The sequence below is a fragment of the Larimichthys crocea genome, chromosome XXII, assembly GCF_000972845.2.
Source record: "Larimichthys crocea isolate SSNF chromosome XXII, L_crocea_2.0, whole genome shotgun sequence".
Taxonomy (NCBI): Eukaryota; Metazoa; Chordata; class Actinopteri; family Sciaenidae; genus Larimichthys; species Larimichthys crocea.
In genome coordinates this window covers 14,163,456-14,179,909 of record NC_040032.1, presented here as the reverse complement: position 1 = coordinate 14,179,909, position 16,454 = coordinate 14,163,456, and the positions used below count along the sequence as shown (strand labels likewise).

At 44.5% G+C, this 16,454-nt stretch overlaps 1 protein-coding gene across 1 annotated transcript; it reads right to left on the bottom strand.

Moving 5' to 3' along the window:
• Positions 1–7,412: 7,412 nt before the first annotated feature.
• Positions 7,413–16,142, bottom strand: ca4a (carbonic anhydrase IV a). The gene is made up of 8 exons (XM_010743116.3): positions 15,889–16,142; positions 11,847–11,891; positions 11,088–11,252; positions 10,861–11,006; positions 10,171–10,263; positions 10,017–10,083; positions 9,775–9,938; positions 7,413–9,216 (listed from the first exon to the last, which is right to left on the bottom strand). The coding sequence occupies exons 1-8, from the start codon at positions 15,956–15,958 to the stop codon at positions 9,037–9,039; spliced, it is 930 nt and encodes a 309-aa protein (XP_010741418.2). The 5' UTR covers positions 15,959–16,142; the 3' UTR covers positions 7,413–9,036.
• Positions 16,143–16,454: the final 312 nt, after the last annotated feature.

Sequence of the window (16,454 nt, the reverse complement as noted above, 5' to 3'; positions counted from 1 at the left end):
AGCCGCCCCTCTCCATGCTCTTACCTCCTCTCAGGTGCGTTTCCACTGGACTCCAGAGGCCGAGACAGCCTTCCAGACCCTCAAGCGTCGCTTTACCTCAGCCCCCATCCTCACCATGCTAGACCCTCAACGACAGTTTGTGGTCGAGGTAGATGCCTCCAACGAAGGGATCGGGGCGGTTCTCTCCCAACGGTCGGAGCAGGATGGTAAAATGCATCCCTGCGCGTTCTTGTCACGGCGGTTGTCTAAAGCAGAGCGCAACTATGATGTCGGCAACCGGGAGCTGCTAGCGGTCAAGATCGCCTTGGAGGAGTGGAGACACTGGCTTGAGGGGGCACAGCATCCACTCGTTGTGTGGACGGATCACAAGAACCTTGAGTACATCAAGCAGGCCAAGAGACTAAATTCACGCCAGGCCAGGTGGGCATTGTTTTTTAACTGTTTTGTCTTTACATTGTCTTACAGGCCAGGGTCCCGGAATGTCAAACCAGACACCCTGTCACGCATCTATGACCCTGAGCCTGTCGCCAAGGAACCAGAACCCATCCTCCCACTGAACCGTGTGGTTGGAGTGGTCACTTGGCAGATAGAACAAGAGGTGAAGCAAGCGAATGGTGATACGCCCCCACCTAGTGGGTGCCCAGAGCATCGTTTGTTTGTCCCTGTTGCTCTGCGCCCACAGGTGATTCATTGGGCTCACACCTCGCTGCTCACTTGCCATCCGGGAGTCCGAAGAACCATGTTCGCCATCTCCCAATGGTTCTGGTGGCCGTCCATGGAGTCAGGAGTCCGGGAGTACATCGAGGCATGTTCGGTCTGCACTCGCAACAAGACATCCTCCGGGTCACGCATGGGACTCCTGCAACCTCTGCCCATCCCTTCCAGACCGTGGTCGGACATATCTATGGACTTTGTCACGGGGCTCCCGGTTTCGAAAGGTAACACCACGGTCCTGACCGTGGTGGATCGTTTTTCCAAGATGGCACATTTCATTGCATTACCTAAGCTGCCCTCAGCTAAAGAAACTGATCAAATTATGATGCAGAATATCTTCAGGATCCATGGATTCCCTAAGGACATCGTGTCAGACCGGGGGCCCCAGTTCATCTCCCGGTCCTGGAAGGAGTTCTGTAGGCTCATCGGTGCCACAGCAAGTCTGACGTCAGGATACCACCCGGAGGCCAACGGCCTAGAGTTGTCACGATACCAAAATGAGTAACCACGATACTATACCAGACAAAGTATCGCGGTTCCGGGTATTATCGCGATACTGCGGCCTTTTTTTTATTATTATTATTTTTATAAACTGCAATGTATTTGTACAAGTTAGTTTGAAACAACGACGTTTGTTTTTTAAGCAAAATTAGTGTTGCCACTGACGAAGACGCCACGGCAGACTCGCTGCTCGGGCCCGGTGCTTCTGCCATGGTGAGTGTGTTGTCTCGTGTCTGGGCGAGACAGAACTTTAGCTTGTTGTTTGTTTTGAAGCGAGTTTCTATCGAAGCGGAGCTGTCTTCGCGGAGTTCGTTCTTGCCGGCAGAAACACACGAACAGCCAATCAGCTAACAGACGGGCGGACCCAGCGTGCGGAAACAGCCTATCATATCCCTGGACGTCACCAGTAACAGGCAAACAGCCAATCATTCAGCAGCTGTGTTGTTCGGTTGCGGTTCCACGTTGGTTTGTTTACAAAGGAGTAGCGTGCAGTGAGAAGCCGGGAGGAGAGCAGAGGCGGCCGCTATGTAGCGGAGACTGGCACCGGTAGTATAGTAATCCACGGTAGTACCGTCGTGTAAAATTTGTAGTATAGTAGCGACGGTTATGATTTGGCACCGCGGGGTACCGGGTATACCGTGGGTATCGTGCAACTCTACAACGGCCAGACCGAACGTCTTAACCAACAGCTGGAGACCGGCCTCCGTTGCCTGGTGTCTCAGAACTCTGCTTCGTGGAGCACCCACCTGATCTGGGTGGAATTCGCCCACAACTCGCTGCCCACCTCTGCCACAGGCTTCTCCCCCTTCAAGTGTGCCTATGGCTACCAGCCTCCTGTGTTTGCTGACGCTGAGCCGGAAGTGTCTGTCCCTTCCACCCACGCTCTGGTTCGTCTGGGCCGCCGCCCGTCAAGTACTCATCCGTCAGGGGGACAGAGTCAAAAGGGCCGCAGACTGAAAACGCCGCCCTGCACCCGAGTATCGGCCCGGTCAGAGGGTGTGGTTGTCAGCGAGAGATCTTTACCTCAAGGTCCGCTCTAAGAAGCTGGCGCCACGGTTCGTGGGCCCTTTCCCCATCTCCAAAGTCATCAGTCATCATCTCCGTCTGCCCAGGTCTCTCCGTGTCCACCCCACATTCCACGTTAGTCAGGATAAGCCCACTAAGGACAGCCCCATGGTCCCTGCCACCAAGCCCCCACCACCACTGGAAGCAGCCGATGGAGGTCCGCTTCAGAAAACTGTTAGCTGTACACAACAGAGGCCGGGGAAAACAGTTTTTAGTGGACTGGGAGGGATACGGGCCAGAGGAGAGACAATGGATCAACCAGAGCTACATAGCAGACCCTTCACTTATCCAGGATTTCTACAGAGATCATCCTGAGTTGCCCGGGCTGGGTTTTTGTCTTGTCTTGTCATTTCCTGTTTTATTTTGAAAGATAACTCTCCTCTCGTTTCAGGTCACTTGCCCTTCCTCGTGTGTCACCGGTCTGATTGTTTCCACCTGTTCCCCATTACCCTGTGTATATATTGTCTGCGTCTCCCTTTGTCTTGTGCCAGAGTGCTTCGTCCAGACAACAACAGTGGCTTTCCTGATCCACCATTTGTCCTTACAGTTTCTAAACTCTCAGAAGACAAGCGTATAAATACTAGAAGTCATTGTTTAACACCCCAAAGTATGTATATAATATTTTACATTAGTTTGTGCTGAGCAGAGTCTGCTCAGCTACCGTCAAGGACATATCCGTCTCCTGCCTGTTGTCCTCTCATCCTGCAGTTGTCTGTCTGCACGTCTCTCCTTCCTTCAAAATTATAAATATTACTTCTTGCAAAGATCAAACTCTATTTTTTTTTTAAAGTTTTGTTTGATGTTGGACCAAAGCAATTTTTCTTTTTAGCCTTTTTTCTCCCCCTCCTTGGCGTGGTATTTGCATTCAAAAAAGCAGCAGAGCCGTGTGACGGAGGAGGGAAGTAAGTGTAAGGCTGGGTGCCAGAGGTGGATGAAGGGTGGTGGGGAATTTTTTCTTTTTTTTTAATCCTTCATTGCGATGTACCAGAAGGCGCACTGTCATTGTGATTGGTCAGAGTGACTCACGGGATTGAACAGGACAGGGTGTGCTGCCAGCCAGAACAAATAGTGGCACCAGTAGAAGAGTGGAAGGATTGTGTTCACAGCCACAGGTACATAATAGACCGTGTGTTTTCCAGTATCACATCCTCCTGCTGTGGATTTGGGAATTTGATTTATGACTATTGTTAAGCGTAGTGTTTGGACAGGATATGCAAGCGTGCACTGTGTGTTACAGACCCACGCTTGGCTAGATTTCTTTGTCCTTTGACACATTAAAGTGGTAATTGAATGGTGATATAGGGCTGCTGATCGGCACATGATCGCAAATCTGATCTCTCAGCAGTCCTACAGGAAAAAAACCTGCCTTTGAATCGGGTTCAGACAGGAATGTAAGGTCAACGTAAAGGGTCACATCAATAATCTCTTTCAACAAGACCCCTCACCCCGTGCACTGGCCTGTACCCCCTGAACAATGTAGCCAAATATCATTGTTGTCAAAAATAGAACAACTCCGGCTCTTTGTGAGTTCTAGTACTTAAGGTACCTTTTGTTTCTTTTAGAAAGGGACCCTCTTTCACCCTGGCCTGAGCCTTCTTCCTGTTGATTGACGCCACCTCGGTCCAAGTCTGCTCTCAGGTCACGAAAGAGTGTCACTTTCACAACATATCAGCTTCCTCGCAGTCAACTTTGCACACGTATAAGGATTTCTCCCCATACAATCACCTCAGATATTCAACAGTTTATCTTACTGTGTTTGGTCTTTACTATGACAGGGCTCGCTTCAATCTTATCATAACTTGGCTAAAGCTTCTTTTCAACGCAGCACACCCTCAGTTATGCACACAAAAAGTATTGCATCTTATTTCTGCGGTGCAGTACAATCTAATCAAAATGCATTGAGTAAAAGCTTTTCTGGAGGTCACACTGCCACAACGCTGTTATAACTTTTTTGAGTGTCTTTACTTTCCAGACTAGATTCTGAGTTCAAGTCAAATTAAAGGAGAGGATCACTAACTCTAAAACTAACCTCACATGTCAAGACATCACATACAACTCACTTGATTTCAGTGTAAGAAATCTACAGCCACACTTCTTCTGTGTAAAAAATCTAATTGAGACTTCAGCTGTCTGAGTCCGGCCTGTTCTTCTCACAGCAGACGCCTGCAAAAAAAAATAAAAAATCCTCTGCAGTCATGTAATTGTGGTCAGCTCGTATAACCGATGCGTGCCTCTTGAAATAGACTAATCAGATAACTAACATAGACCAGAATAACAAATACAGCAAGTAGAAAACAATGTACATGCTTCCACATAATGTCATAAGAAACATGACATCTCATGTTCGGCTTTTCCTGCTTTCTTTGTATACGGCAGACGTCACGTGCACTTCTGCCCACTACAGTGTTGGAGAACAAAAAGCAACTATGAGAGACAAGTGTGTGACTAGATGAGGTGATAAGTATCAAGTATCTCTCATTTTGAATCCAGACCGGGTTTCCTTCTACAACAGACAGATTGTAACACAAAAAAATGAAATATTATACATGATATATTACTACAAATGTGTCTGTGTGGGTCCAAAGAGATGCAGGTCAACTCTCTTTGTCTCTATGTGCTTTGTGATGAGCTTGGTCCTCTGATTAACTGGTCACTTGTCCAGGGTAAATGATAAATGGACTGTATTTATATATGTATATAGTGCTACACTACTCTATATATCACATTCGCCCATTCATACACTGATGGCATTGCTCAGTTCTTGGGAGCTAACTATTATGCACGATGGATGGATGAATATCACCGCCTCATATTAGCTTCAGTTGAACTTTTACCTGCATTTTGTCCCCATCAAGCTCGAGTCATGTTATGAAGGAATCTCTTCAGGTCCAGTGAGGACAGGCGGGATGATTACAGCGACCTCTTTCAGTCTAAACGTGGCCATGTGGATATTGTTTTACAGTCCGAGCGACTTAAAATCTGAACCTATCATTTAAGGTTTCTGCTGAGCTTCAGACTTTTTAATTGAGTCATTTTGTTCTATTAGTGTTGCGGAGCTTTCCTTCCATATCTGTGCATCCACCCCTCGTATCCCTCCGTGAACTGCCGTCTACAGCGGGCCAGACTAATCCAGATCACTTTCCCAAAGCTGCTGCTCCTAAAAGGGATTACAGTGGTTAACCTATTGCTTTAGCTGACTGTCACAGACCGGCCTCCGAGCCAGGTCTGTCTTCTTTACGGACTCCTCTTTCATTGGTTTGACACCGGGAGCAGTGAGCCGTCTCGGCTGCAGCTGATCCTGTTGCCTCCTCAGCAGATACTGTGGCGTTCCTCGAACACCTCCAGGGGATCAGGATCCAAACAGGGCTCACAGATAAAGTCATCAGAAGTCACGATTGGACTGCTTTGTTCTTTTTGACCTCTGACCCCTTGTGCAATTAAAACTCAAGTGTTCTTTGAAAGGAAGAATGAAGCTTGTGATTCACTCATTCAGTGATTTACTCATTGTCCTTCTCTGTGAGATCAAAAGGCTTTGAGTCGCTTCACATTCTTTCTCAGGGTTTATCACGGCGCTGGATGTAAACTGATGTCAGCCCCGGTGTATAAATGACAGGATATTATCCCCACTGATGGAAAATGTATGCTAATGGATAAGTAAGTGTCTGCGCTATGATAAGTAGGCTCCTAAAAAGATATTAGCAGCTAATGATCCCCTGCTGTATTTGTGTCATTTTCTTTGAATGAGAGCCTTTGTGGGGGAAACTTTGAAGGACAAAGCGATGTTCAGCTCGTAGCAGTATCTCTCCTGAGTTTAATTTAAGAGGAAATTAATGTTTGGCTCTTTTCGATTGCTTCGTCGAGATTCTTATCCCTGGAAAAAACACGAGCAGTGGGGGCCGTTGTCGCTGACGAGTTGCTGCTGCATTACCTGGCAAGCGAGGGGTTATATTCCTCACCCCTAGCTAACCTTACATCATGACCCCGCACAGATGGCAGACCCTTCTGTGAGTTATATCACTGAGAGAGCAATAAGCAGGTTAGCAGGTGTATCAATTGGATTAGAGTGAAGTTGAATGGGCCACAAATATTTCTCGGTGACAGCTCGCCGCACATCTTGCAGCACCAATTCGACAAACTGTGGGATTTATCTCCTGGAATTGGGCACATCGCGTAGAGAGGCCGCAAAGGTGACACTGTTTGTTTTTTCTCGAGACCTTGTGGACAAAGAACGGCCCAGTGACCTTTTAACTGCAGCTGGCTATCTGATGGGCTGCCGTGTGTGTGTCTTAGTGAGGGGTCACATTCAATATGAGGATGCCTCTGGTTTCTCCCAGAAAGAATGCCGCCCTTTGTCCCAGAGACCCCTGGGATGTGGATCATGTGAAGGGAGATTTCGGAGTTGTATCTGTGCTGTCCTGTTGACTAGAAGAACCGAGGTACTACTGCCAGATATTAAGCATCCTCCCCTTGATCTTCAGTCCTTTCTGATGCTTAACTGAAGAAGCAGCGGAGAGCTGAGAGAGGGGAATGAACGGGAGGCTTTCATTGAACCTTTTATCTATAGTCTCTGTCCAATCTCCATGCGTGTCTCTGTGAGAGGCTGCTGTCTTCTTAAGACTGTCCATCACAATAAGCCTTTTGATTCCTTAATGAAGGACGGTGGGGGAAGCAAAAGAAGAAGGGGACAGGAGAGGGACATGAAGTAACTTGAAAGGGGAAGGGGGAAGGGGTAAATCTGTCTCAGAGGCCGGTAAGAAAAAGAAAGGTGTGTGTTGTCTTATAGATTTGTGTGATGATAGTGTTTGTGCTATGCCTGCTTTGATAAGTGAGCTGTGTATGATACAACAATCCTCTATTCAGCTGGTTGTATGTTGTGAACAATAGCCAAAAAAACAGCCTTTATACCATCAAGGACAAGTCAATTAGAAATGGATTAAAGGATTGAGATGCGTGAGCGCTCTCAGACAGATAGACCTAAGGAGAATCGGACAGGAAAGTGAGAAGCTCGCCTGAGCTGACGGAGTGTATTCTTATATCAGTTTTCACTGTGCGGAGGTATGAGGCTGCATAGTGTTATGATGAAGGGTTCAAACAGCTTGAATGGTGCGAGTGTAATGAGAAGAGAGACCGTTATTAAAAAGGCATGTAAGTAATTTTATTCTTTAGCTCAGTTGGAACACATTCTCCATATTATTTATGACAAGCATTACAACCTGACAATCTCATACACTTGAACATCGTAAGTAAACTCGATTGGTCACGAACAACTTGATGCTTCATATATGGGTTTGCATTCAATACTATATAAACTTTGCAATACATAAATAACAATAACTGTGTGTCTCATATCAATATACACATTCAGTACATAAATACATGTGTACAAGGACACAGCATAGAAATATAACTCGATGTCGTGATGAAGACAATGGGAAAATATACAGATTCCTTGCACAATCATCACAGTAAATCTTGCTGGACAATTGCACAGATCTCACACTAGAATACATAAAGGGTCCTTCTGGATAAATGAGGGAGAACCCAAGTGGGGTGTAATTCACAGTCGATAACATTCAGTGCATCCAAGACCCTGTAATACAAGCCATGAACACAGTCACATGTACTCAAGATAAGCTCACTGAACTTCACGGGTCAAAAATGAGAAACTGAGTGCCTGAGGTGTGTGTGCGTGTGTTTATGAATTTGGCAAGCATGGTTTTGTGTGTGCAGCTTCACTGCTGCAGCAGCCATGTGCTGTACATGTAGCTAAACATCTTGCACATCAAGACATGCGAGGTCATGCAAGTATTTTGAGATGCATGAAAAAAATGGTTTGAAGAAGAAGAAGAAGAAGTGACGTTTCATGTGTGTCAAGTTGTTGCTGTCTCCTCGCGCTGAAACCACCATTAGCGTCTTCATCTTTGTCTCAGGTGTCGTTGGCCTCCTGACTCTGGCAGGAGACAGACTGCAGCTCTGCTTTCAAAACGGCAGCGCAGTTGTTCCCGCAGAGTAAGGCAAGACCTCGCACCTTTCACCCTCCCCTCCTTTCCCGAACCAACTGCTTGACCGAGTTGCTGAGCTGGAGTTCACCCGACGGCCGCGCTGTGTGCTCCTGGACCTTGAAAAAGCCAAACTTCTGACTCCTTTGACCGCTGGCTTCGAAATAGAGCTGGTGTTTTGTGACTCAGTTCTGCTATTAATAGCTCCATGCTGTTCACATGCCCCCGCCGAGAACAACACATCACGTGCCAGGTCATGGGGCTGGAATCGGCACTAAGAGCACAAACCATCGGCTGCTCATGCTGGCATTAGTGGATACTAAATTTACCTGGAGCTTTAGTGGAGCTAAAGTGGACAAGGATGTGTGTGTGTGTGTGTGTGCTGGTTTCTGTATGATGATGCTGTGAGAAATTAGGGCATGACTAAGGGTTCTGGTGTTGAATTCAGTTGTCACTTTGAGTGCTTGGTAACCTGCTTATGGCACATTCATAATGCTGAAATAAGACCAACAACTTCACTACACATGCATGAATGTTGCTCGAACCCTCACAGCACCTTTCGTAAGGCGTCCCTCGAAACGCCTTTGTCATCTGTGTTGTAAGAGAGCAACACCGGGTGAGTCATGCTTGCACTACGACGTGGTCGATCATCTTAGCAACCATGCGATGAAGATGTTACAAACCAGGGTTCAGCTGAGGAGTGATGCAGAACTTATTGTGTTCATGGATGTCGCAGTGCAGCTTGGGATGCTTTGCTCTAAATGGGTTGGGACAGTCCCAAGGCAGTGGCGATGGCAGCCACAAGGAGAGTTGAGCTGGCTAGGATCACAGCGCCTCCTGACTGGTACACCTGTCGACCGTTCAGGGGCTGGACCGGCCTGAAGGTCCCCACCATTGGCTTTCCATCCTGAAACTTGAGCTCAGAGAACATCCGCAGCTGGAGGGGGGAGAGGATAAACACACAAATGTTAGTGTTCAGTCTCTGGAAAGAGATAATCAAGGTGTGTCCTAAAGGTACTTCTACATTATTTGAGTATTTTCATTTCATGCTACCTGATACGTTTTAGTCTATTTCATTTGTCTGACAGTTAGAGTTACTTTTAAATATGATACATTGTTAAAGATTATTCCCCTATTTCAGGGTACATTTCAGGCGTCTGCAGACCTTTTTTTAAATTCTCCAAAAGCTTCATTAAAATGTTGGAGACTGTTAGAGGCTCAAAGAGCTCAAATAGTCCAAAATGTCACAAAACATGTTGTAGAAAACTAGCAAAAGTTATAGAAGAGTACAAAAAATTGATCAAAACATGTAACAGCAATCTGTTTTCTTTGTTTCAAGACCTCAACCAATCATTTTATGAGATTGTTGTACTTTAAATAGAGAATCTACCCAAGACTGTAGTTTTGTGACCTTGTAACCAAACTATTTTAAAGCCATTTACCATTTATAGACAAAAACTAGATTCATTTAAAGGTTTTGGCCTTTTATCCTCACCTGGTCCATGTTCAGAGGAATGGGTTTCTCAAACAGAGTCCAGATCACAGACTCTGTGCACGATGGGGTGGTTAGAGAGCCCTTATAGCGGTAATAGCTGGTCATGTTCTGCTCAGATGGGATGAGTTGTGCCAGGGAGATGGGAAGCAGCGATGTATTGTCATCTGAAAACAGGAAAGACAGATAAAACGCTGCTCTGTAGTCAAGTTTTTGGTCAGTCATATTGAACTTTTAGTACTTACTTGTAGATTTGATGCTTCGCAGAACGTTGATGATCGGGTCGTACTTTCGGTTTGCACTACTGGACCTCTGAAAATAGGAATATAAACATTTCAGCACAGGTTTCCTTTTAACTTGAGGTTGAATTGAATTCAACAATACAAGAGTCAAAGTTACCTCATAGAAAAACCCAAGGACTGCAACTCCCTCTGGGTCTGCTAGTGCTGTTGTCAAATCAGCGTAATGCTGCTTCATGTGAACAATGTGCAGCTGTAAAGGGAAATATTACGGATGTTACCAAAGTAATTTTTTACAGTGTGTGTAGCAGAAACTAAAGATATCAGATCAGAAGCAAAGACTTGATTAAAAAAAGCTTTCCTAACCAATAAAACAATCATAAAAAAGTGAGATTTTATGTCATGTCTGGTGATATTATATATATTTTTATATCAATGGATGGAGTCTCCTGACTAGCCACTGTATCTAAAGTTTGATAAATGTTTTTGGTCTCTGTCACAGAGCTCCATTATTTTAAAAACTTGTTTACTTTGTTGTACTGGGTGAAATGTTCCTTTGTCACCATGAAGCACCAAATCCATGGCAGAAAATAGTTCCCAACAAAGGTAGTCCTGTTTGTATATTGTTTTAAAAAAATGAAACTATATATTTGTAACCTGATTCAGGCCTTCAGTACGAATGAATGAGGCTGAGTGCCACAGATGAGGTAGATTAGCATAGACAGTATAAATCAGGTTCAGGTTTCTTTATTTGTCTCCACCAAGGAGAAATTTGTCTTAGAGATAGGGAAGGTTACCGCACCATAAACACATATCAACATACCACAAATGTACATTAAGGTTTAGGTACCTCCATGGGATATTGCTCTCCATCGATGGTGTGTTCAGAACCGGGCCCTCCGTTGGTTCCCCAGTGCAGGTGGAACTGTACGGCCTTGTAGGTGGTCGGCAGGCCGCCTCCGGAGATGGTGCTCAGGTGAGGAACGTCAACCTTGACTGGAGTGAAGTATAAAGAGTTCACACAACAGCTGCAGTGATGTGGACAGCTATTTGACGTTCAATGGAGAATATGCTCACCCGAATGGCCGTTATTCTTGATTACGCCTCTGAAGATCTGCTGGTAGTCCTTAAACTGGAAAGGAGTCAGTCGTTCGTCTTTTAAAGTCTTTCTGGTGACGATGTTGATGGGTGATTGGGATCTTCCTCCACAGTCACCGTTGACGTGGTTCCACTTTTCTGGTGCTGAAACAAGAAAAACAGAAAAGTTAAACACGTTGAAGTGATTGCTTTGTATTCAATAGTCTCTTTGATACATATGAGCTCAGTTTTAGAGCTGTCATTCCACTGAGACACCTCTCAGGGTTCTTCTTTTAAAAGCTCAGATGTCTTTTACTGTTTTTAGTTCTTGCTGCTGCTTTTGATTCAGGTGACTGCTTGATTTTAATTAAAAATCCTAAGCATTGGGAAGGAATATCAGGTTTATATTTCAGATTAGTTTTAGTAATCCTGGCTGCACTGAAACCAATGGCGTACCGCAGGGATCAACCTTCGGTCCTTTACTGTTCTCCTTTTACATATTACCTTTAGGTCAAATATTTTATATTAAGTATGAGATCAAGACTTCATTTTATTCAGATTGTTCTCACATGTACTTCTCATACAAAACACATAATTTAGCTTTTTTTTTTTCAAATTACATTTGCTCTTTTAAATTGCTGTTTCTTTCTATCTCAATTGTTTCTGTTTTGTTGCACTTTACACCTGTTGGTTTTATGTCTGTTCTGTAACTTGCTTTTATGTGTTTAAAGTTACAAGTTAGTATTGAAAATAACTTACCATTGCACTGATGATCACAGGTGAACTGGGACTGATAGCACCAATCTGAAACACAGGAAATTAAATGATATTTGTTAAACTCACACATCTCTACTCTAAGTATAACGTAAAGGACATGAACACACACACTTGATGTCAGTCAGTCAACCTCGAGGTGACACAGACAAACATCAGCTTATTGGGGGATCAGAATAGGATGTTTTTTCTTAACATACACACTGACCAACCGTCCAACTAGATTTACAAATGTTCTCTTTTATTAATAGTTTATTTTTTTCCTCCTTGCAAAAAAAGCAAATTGTTCTTCTTTCGGTTTAAGTCAGCTGTTATTCCCGGCCATACAAAAACCTTCCTAATACACAGGAATTGTCTTCCTATTCACAAAAAAAGTTCTGTGCTTTATCTTTCCGTGCTATCAGAATAAACACAGAGCCAATCTTTTGCATCAGCGAGGTCCCATTCTCACATGTTTGTCTGAGGGTTTATTAATATTTCACAATCGGTTTGCATGTTTCCACCCCGTGCTCGGAGACAAATATCTGGAGCTATCTCACAAATCAAATATTTATGAAAAACACACATGCCATTGAAAAAATACGGGGAGGGTCTCCCACTCTGTTGTTAGACTGGTACGAGGACTTCTCCCGGTGTTTGTAAAGGAAGTAAGCCACCGCTCGGTTTCTTTGCCATGTTGGTAAGCCTTTTCCTCCTGCTCCTGCATGATAATGCGTACTGTAAATAAACTAGGCAGGGGAGGGGGCAAACATTTATTAGGGAAGAGGTACAGATTGTTTTGACATCATTCAACATACTGGTCCCTGTAAATGTAGATATGCTTGTCTCTTGCACGTGTGCGAGTGGAGCAGAAGAAACTCTGTGACCAGTAATTAAAAGTGAAAGTATTAAAAGATTATCTTTCTAACCTTAATTTTGCCATTAATTTTTGGCCACAGGTCTTGGATGGCAGTAGCTCAGGACTTGGCTTTGGAACTGGAGGGTGGTTGGTTCAAGTTCAGCTTGGACTACAGTATGGAGTGTGGACTGGTAGCTGGAGAGATGCCAGTTCACCTCCTAGGCACTGCTACATGACTGCCCATCTCTTCACATTTGATTGTCTCTAACATCTTTGTGTTTGTATTTCAAACTTGAGTTAAAAAAAGTATTTCCCCATCAAGGGATCAATATAGTTGATCTTCTTCTTTCTTCCTTTGAGTATTTAGTACCACAGCTGTGTGAGTCTGATTAGATGCACCAATTACATCTAATAACTTTGATGATAAAGCGTGTCAGTCATCATCAGCCATGACCTTGATAGAAGATGACAGTGCTGCCTCACAAGACTGCTTCAATAAGAAGTTTCATTTCAGGCCAAATATGCTCCCTCGTTATATGAAAACGGTGGTGATGGTGGAGTGATGGTGGAGTGATGATGGAGTGATGGGCAGCCAAGTTCAGTACTTCATCAGTGCCAGGAGGTGAACTGGCTCCTCTCCACCTACCAGTCCATGATCCATACTGTGATCTGTGCTGGACTTGAACCGGCCACCCTCTGGTTCCCAAGCCAAATCCCTATGCCACAGCCCCTACTGTATGCAAATACAAATTTGAGGTACTTTTTTATGCCACTTTATACTTCTACTCTGCTACATTTCAGATGGAAAACATTATACTTTTGACTCCACTGCATTTATTTATGTTTGTGGTAGTTCCACCTCCACCAGCTCCAACCATACAACCATAAATAATGTGTTAATGTATAATAATATAACACTAACAGGAGTACTTTTGTCTGATAAAACTTATTTTGAAGTAATCCTTCAGTGCAGTACTTTAACTTGTAACTAAGTATTTAGTCAGAGTGGTACTGTGTGTTGAACACTTCCTCCATCTATTTTTGTGGCTCACACGGACTTATTTCCATCTCAGCCAATCAGATTTCTGTCCGCACAATTCTTGACCAATGGGCGCTGCGCTTTGATCTTTTGCGCTGCGCGGAGCAAAACGAACAATATGAATGAGTTTGAGTGGTTGTGAGAGAGGTCTGCTCGGAGAACGAACTGAGGAAACCGACAAGAAGAAAACAACAAAAGGCAGCGATGTGAAAACAAATAGGCCACGTCTGCCTGCACGTCGACCAGAGCGAAAACCTAATGTGAATGCACGCAGACACGGAGCCGGATCTTTTTCATGCCATTGTGTTGTTCGCGACACGCAGAGCCAGACATAAACTGTGCGTGTGTAGACGCTGCGTTTCACACAAACACACGGTTCAAAAAAAGAAAAAAAAGTGTGGGGGAGAGAGAAGCTGAGACTGTGCCATGCTTTGTGCCAACGTGCCAAAAAAATGAGACCTGGTCCTGTCCCGTTATCAGCTTTTCTTTTTGTTACAAACACGCTGCGCTACTTTCTTCCATGCGCAAAAAACTTTAATCCCCCGAGCTTCATGGCTGTGGGTTTTCTTGGCATGAAATACACCGACAACTGTTCCAACACCGAGGGGACGCATGTGACCGGGACGCTCCTCCTCAGCACCGAATCAGCGAGCGCTCCTGGCTGCGCGTCAGAGGAGCCACGGGGGGAGTGCCTGCGTGTCTGTGGACTGATGGATTAGATACTTCACCGAGTATCTAACTAAAGATATACTATCGACACTTTAATGTGAGTGAGGCGAAGCACTCATTATCTACCGAGTGTGAACTAATCACATGAAGACAAAGTGGTTTGATCTTTTTGTTGACACGTCCTGCGTAAAATCATTTGTATTTGTATTTGCATTCTGTATGTGTATTAGCTGTATTTATGTCACAGGAATAAAAAAGGCAGTAACTGACGTCTGAGTTGTAAATAAATGAGGATTAGTGGAATATTTTTAGCTTTAAACATGTAGGAATGATGAAAGAAGCCAATTATAAACGCCCTAATTTACTATATACTGCATTTAGGTTACATCTGTCTTTTAATTTGACTTCTAAATATCCTAAAATGAATAAACCCAAAGCTTAATTGACTTCTAAATATCCTAAAATGAATAAACCCAAAGCTTAATTAGATCGTATTTCAAAGGCAGATTCTCACTTCGTGAGAAAAAAAACGCATGAAAGCAGCTCATTTGGTGCACATTTCCGGATCAAAAAGCCTAATTAATTACTGCTAATTTACCCTCGTCATTAGAGCCTCGGTGCCAAACCTCGCCGCCTTTCCTGTGACATTAACGCCTCGGAATGAGCCGCTGTGAATTTGGAGACATTCTCGGTGCGCAGCTTGACGCGTCTCTCTGCGGCAACCTTGGACGCAAACGTCTCCTATTGGCTCAGTTTGGGATCCGAGCAGGTGCACACGAGAGAGGGAGAGACAGACAGACAGAGAGAGAGAGAGGGGTGTCCGAACCACAGAGGCTCTGAGGGAGTCTCAGCTCGGTCCGATCTGTCGGCTGAGACTGGATCACGTCCTTGCTCAAGGAGAGCTCAGTCACGGAGGAGGAATGCCCGACGCTACATCACGTTGTGATGGACGGGGCAGGTGTGCGTGGAGAGAGAGGTAGCGCGCGTCTTGGTGCTGGAGGGGAAGGGAGGGACATCTCTTTCATCTGTGGCTCATCTTTTGGTGACTCCTTTTCATTTTGTCTGCCGAGCGTCTAATTATGGGTTTATGGCTTTATGGCTTACATTCCGCAACAAATGAACTTTCTAATTGAAGGGAGCGAGTGGAGCACGGTTGGAAAAAAATGGTAAACAATAAGTAGATTTAAAAAAAAATACCTTGATGATTTCATTAAGATTCATTTATATTTAATGATGATTTAAGCGGCATTAATCAAGATAAATGTTGCATTTTTTATATATATATATCATATGTCAGTTTGATCAAAATAAGTGAAATAAATATAAAAAATCTTCAGAAAACAACAAACATTTCCTTCCCTGATGATAAATATCTAATTATTAATTAATAATCCAACCTCCTGTGACATTTTCTATACATATTTACGTGGCAAATAGAAGTCCAGATGAAGCTGAAAGCTCTGAATGAAAGACACACTCACCTCCTGATCCCGTGCACAGTGTCCAGAGGGATGCCAGGAGAAGAGCGGGCACGGTGAGATGCTGCTGCATGTTTCTGGAGCGTCTCCGACTCGACGGAGGAGGCAACAAACACAATGACTTGTTTTTTCAGTGTGATCGCATTCTTGCAGGGGGTCTCATACTTATCCATCAGCATACCCCCCGACAGGAAAACGAGAGTTGCCCCTCCCCCTTTCGCCTTCTAATAAAGCTCCACTGATAAGAGCTCGGATAAGAAGGAGGAGGAGGAGGATGGAGAGGGTGGTGGAGGTGGATGGGTGGAGGGGGATATCAATGGGCCCCTGCAGGAATGCAGGAGCCAAATTCAATGCAATCGTTCCTGTAATGGTGCGAATAGGCAAACACTTCCTGATGATGATTATTGACATGTAATTGTGACTCTGCGGGAAGTTAATCTTCAATGAGGGCAGCTCTGTGCTCCACAGGTGACTTAAGGTGGCACCTCACTGTTATTTCTCCTTAATACATTTAATGTTAGAAAAAAAAAATCACTATTTCACACTGTCAGTCCTGTATCAGTTTATTC